Source organism: Meleagris gallopavo, chromosome 1 (assembly GCF_000146605.3).
Source record: "Meleagris gallopavo isolate NT-WF06-2002-E0010 breed Aviagen turkey brand Nicholas breeding stock chromosome 1, Turkey_5.1, whole genome shotgun sequence".
In the NCBI taxonomy this organism is placed as follows: Eukaryota; Metazoa; Chordata; class Aves; order Galliformes; family Phasianidae; genus Meleagris; species Meleagris gallopavo.
In genome coordinates this window covers 111935137-111939710 of record NC_015011.2, presented here as the reverse complement: position 1 = coordinate 111939710, position 4574 = coordinate 111935137, and the positions used below count along the sequence as shown (strand labels likewise).

General features: G+C 57.3%; 1 protein-coding gene across 1 annotated transcript in view; it reads left to right on the top strand.

Annotated features, from left to right (window-relative positions):
* Positions 1-2617: 2617 nt before the first annotated feature.
* LOC116217431 (maestro heat-like repeat-containing protein family member 2B) overlaps positions 2618-4574 on the top strand; it is a 2086-nt gene continuing 129 nt past the window's right edge. The window contains exons 1-7 of the mRNA XM_031556809.1: positions 2618-2910; positions 2996-3069; positions 3402-3521; positions 3667-3774; positions 3962-4121; positions 4247-4287; positions 4524-4568. Coding sequence (XP_031412669.1) covers positions 2703-2910; positions 2996-3069; positions 3402-3521; positions 3667-3774; positions 3962-4121; positions 4247-4287; positions 4524-4568 — 756 coding nt within the window. The 5' untranslated portion in view covers positions 2618-2702. The remainder of the gene's footprint in view (positions 2911-2995; positions 3070-3401; positions 3522-3666; positions 3775-3961; positions 4122-4246; positions 4288-4523; positions 4569-4574) is intronic.

Genomic DNA, 4574 nt, shown 5'->3' with positions numbered 1-4574 from the left:
CCCTGTCCCCGTCTGTGCCGTGAATTTACTGCTGCAGCGCCTGCAAGACCAGGAGGTGAGCTGGGGACGTCCAACCACTGATCCTTGCCCTGGCCCAGTGCCACAGTCCCGTGGGTGCCAGGCCCCGGCAGCACATCGGCACAGCGATGGGTGGCAGTGGGCGGCTCCCCGGGAACAAGGGCAAAGCAAAACGTGACCTATCCCTGTCCCCAGGGTGACCGAGCGCAGGCGTACTGCGAGCTGGAGCACGTCCTGAGGGAAGATGACAGCCGCCCACCGTGCGGAGTGGTGAACCGGCTGCTGGCAGAGGTGTCCCAGGACCTGACAGCAGCCCAGGTGAGGGGTCACTCCCGAAGGCAAAGGGAGCCGCCTGCCCGCACTGGCGTTCTGCTGGCATACAGCGCTGGCTTAGCCCTTCCAAGGGAAGGCCTCGGGCAGTCTCCTGTGCCGTGTGTCACCAGTGACTCTTTTTCAGGGCGTGATGGACAGCGTGAGGACGGCTGCCAGCAATGTCCTGGTGGCTCTGGCCCGGACACACTTCAGCTTGGTGATGGCCGAGCTCCAGGGCCACCTGAAGGCCACACGGGAGATGTCCAAGGAGTTTGTGCTTGTCACCCTGAGCACACTCTTCAGCACCTATGGTAGAGTGCCCTCAACCTCCTGATACCAATGACAACTGGGCAAAAGGGTCTCTCCCCTTGCGCATGATCTGCGTAGAGCTGGGGGGTGCAGGGCTTCAGCCTCTCCTCCCTCACTGCTGAGGCTCTGACCGTGCCCCTCTCCTTTCTTTCTGCAGCTCCACAGTGCATCTCCTTTGTGTGGCTGATGCTGGCTGGCCTGCGCAGTGTGGTGGGCCAGGTGAGGAGCGGCCGGACCCTGCGCATTGCTTGTGCTGGTGAGTGCTGGCCCCAGAGCAGGGGGGCTCAGGACAGCCCTTGCACCTCACCCTGCTGCAGACTCTCACAGGCTCCCTTTTCTTTCTCTCTCTCTCTCTTTTTTTTCTTTTTAATTAATTATCCGTTTATTTTTTCATTTTATTTTGTTATTTTCAGTTGTGAAACAATGGTTGGAAGGAGTCAAGGTTCATTTGTACTCTGGAAAGCAATGCCCCTGGCCTGACACAGAGAAAGAGCAGATCTATAAGAATCTTTACCAGCTCTTCTGCTCTGTGCTGAGCAACTGGCAGGACTGCAAGGAGGAAAAGGTGAGCACTGCTGCATTCTCAGCCCAGGATGGTGGTGGGGACATTCATGTCAGCAGCTCTGTCTGTGCCCAGCAGGCTGAAAGTAGAGGGGTGATGAGAGGGAGGGGGCTGGCTCTGCAAAGTGCCCTGAACTGGATTTGTTTTCAGGGCTGGATCTCTCTACCAGGGAGCAGCCGCATGTCACAGCACTGTGGCAGGGAGAGCTGGGGATGAGGGTGTGGGGAAAACCTGCCTGCCCAGGGAGAGCGAGCCCATCTCCTGCTGGAAACGGGGGAATGGGGAAGGGAAAGGGAAAGAGAAAGCCCTCTCTATAGGAAGGGCAAACCTTCAGTCCTTGATGCTGGGCCTCTGCCATCCCTCTCCAGGACAAACAGGCTGTCCTCGGGGCTGTGGCTTCCATGTTGACTGTCCTCCTGCAAGAGGAGCTGCAGCAAAAGCACGTCTGGGAGCACGTCCTCTGGCTTGTGCACCAGTATCAAGACGTTCAAGACACCTGCATGGTGACCAAGGTGAGATGCTGTGCAGGGATCAGTGTAGAGCCCATGCAAGTGCCACGAGGGGTCAGCAGGATGCAGGGAGAAGGCTGGGAGCCCTTGGAGGACGAAGGAATAGGTGACTAAGGGAGCTCTGAGGCTTCCTGAGTTCTTCAGTGAAGGAAGGAACAACCCAGACAGGAGCCAGAAGAAAGCCAGAAGTCACTAGGGCCCATCCTGGGAATGGGAGGCTTCACCATCACCACCACCGTGGGACTCTGAGTGCTTGAGGAGCTGTGTGCTAACAGCCGGGGGACTATGTCCAGTTGTATCTGATGGGGGAGAAGAGGGCTGCTGGTTGGGAAATGCCTGCAAACGATGCCCAAACAGGGATTGATTGAGAGCAGAGACTCTTTTGGTGCTACTAGGAAGAGGGAACAAACCAGAACACCTGTGCAGGAGCTTCTCCCAGTGGACAAACCACTGGGAATCAGTTTCTCCTCTCCCAAGTGGCTAGATGTGGCTTCAGCCCTCTCTTCCTTTCCTGGTCTCTTGCAGAGCCTCAGTATCTTCCTGGAGGCCTTAGAGGGAGTTCAATCGGTCATCCCCAAGGACAAGTTTCTGGCCATCACCAGAGCTGTGTTCTACCAGGTAAGGGGGGCCTATCCGTGCATCCACAGCAATTTTCCTCTTGGCTAAGTATCAGAAGGACTGCAAAGCTCCGAGCCTCTGACGGCTGCTCAGACCTAGCTTCTGCATGCCCCTGGCTGCTCCAGAGCTGTCCGTGTGCCCTGGGGATGCTGTGGGGTGGGCTGTGTTTTGTCTGCATGCCCTCATCCCGAGAGTTGCTAAAGCAGAGGAGAGCTGTCAGCGCAGTTTCTTTTCCATCCTCAATGCTGATGCAATTTTCTCAAATGGACCTTTGTTCCCACAGCTCTCTGATGACACCAAACAGCACAGAGAGGCTGACAGAGCAGAGCTGACCCACTGCATCCTGCTGCAGGGTAAGGAGAGGAGCTTTGGCGATGCTTGGCGGTGCCCTGGCCAAATCCTCTCTCGCAAACCTCAGGAATGAACGCGAGTTTCTTGCTAACACAGTGTGGGATTTCCTTCCTGCAGCCCGATTCTGCCCAGAGGAAATGGTCCTGTTTCTGCAGTCGCAGCTGGGCGGTGAGAGGGAGGCTGGATGCGTGGCAGCCCTGGGTCTCCTCGGTGCTCTGGCTCGCTCTGATGGTCAGTACCACGGGTCGGGACTTCCGGGGATCCCTTTTGCCACCTGGGTTGTGCCTCCATGCATGCTTCTGTGCATCTCTTGCAGAGCCCGCAATCACAGAGAAGCTGCCCCAGATTGTGGAGGCTATGCAGTGTGTGTGCAGTGACCCCAGGACCCAGGTGAGCTGATCTGGGAAAGGAAAGCTCTGCTGGGGTGGCGATGCTGATGCCAACACTAGCAGGGCTTGGGTGCCCAGGGAGGTGCTGGGGCATTGACAACAGGGTTGCGATGGCTCCTGTGGGGAGAGCAGGTAGAGTGGAGCCATCAGGTCCCTGTACTGCGCATGGAAAGTGTACAGCCTGGTGCTAAGGCCTGGCCCTCACCTCAGGAGCCAAGGCTTCTTCTCTGCTCTTGTTGTCTCTGCTCATGCCCAAAGGGCTGCCCCGATGAGCAGGTGGCTTCCCTTGGCCTTCTGAGCAGGAAAATCAAATCCACAATTGACTCCTGGCAGGTGAGGAAGGCCATTCTGCATTTCATCAAGGATCTGCTCAGTTCTAACACCTGGAGCTGCTCAGCCTGGGATGTGGTGGGGCACATCTTCAGTGAGTTCAGCCGCACCACAGGAAGAAGGGTAAGGACAGTGGGCAGCATCTTCCTTTGGAAGACCCATGCTGCTCAGAGGCTGGCACAGAAGCACCGGTGAGGCCACACCTGAGCCTCCTGAGAGGCTCCTGACGACTGAGAGTAACCGGTGTTTCAACAACACTGTTGTGCAGGCAGCTGGAGATGTTTCTGCCCAGGAAGCCCAGGAAGAAGGCGCTCTCCAAGAGCTGTGTATGGACATCCTGGAGTCACTGGATGTCTCCATGAGAGGGATGACCAAAGTAAGTCACACTCTGCCCTGCTGCCACTCCTTGCATTCACACCACATGTTCCTTGTCCCCTTCCAACACCCCAGGTCTCTCCTCCAATGTGTTCTGAAACACACAAGACTCAGGGAAATTCAGAGTCCTCTTCATCTCTGTGTGGAGGTAGGAATGCTGACACGCTCAACTGCCTTGTTCCCCACAGCTCCTGTGGCCACGGCTGCTGCTGTACGTGGTGCCAGCCCAGTACACCGGCATGCTTATCCCAGTCTCCCGCTGCGTCCAAGCCTTGGCTGAGAGAGGGGACCTGACAGTGCAGGAGATAGAAGAACTGGATCCCCATTTCCTCAGCTCCATGTTTCAAGGTAGGAGCAGAAACTCCCCCCGTGAGCTCCGTTGACCTGTGTTAGCATCCAGAATGTACAGCAGAGGTGTACATGGCCGGGCATGGCGTGTCTGCATCTCACTCAGCACTTCTTTCTCCCTGCAGGCCCACTGCTGACTCCCCAGATACTCCTGGCACGTCTGCTGGTGAGTAGATGCTCCAGAGACCAGTGCCACAAGCCTCAAGGAGGAAGCAGCATGGGCGGGTGTGCCAGCACCCGCCTCACCCCTGGGGATGCTGTTCTCTACCTGGGCTTACAGCACCATGGGCAAAGCTGCTGGCTGCTCCGTGCCCTCCAGAGCAGAGCCAGGCTGCTTCCCTCCTGGAGGAAGCCACCGCCCTTGCTGCAGAAATGACCCTGCTTCTCCTTGCTCTCACTCAGGTGGTGGCAGGGAGCCCTTTTGCAGGCAGTGAACTCCAAGCCGCTGCCTTG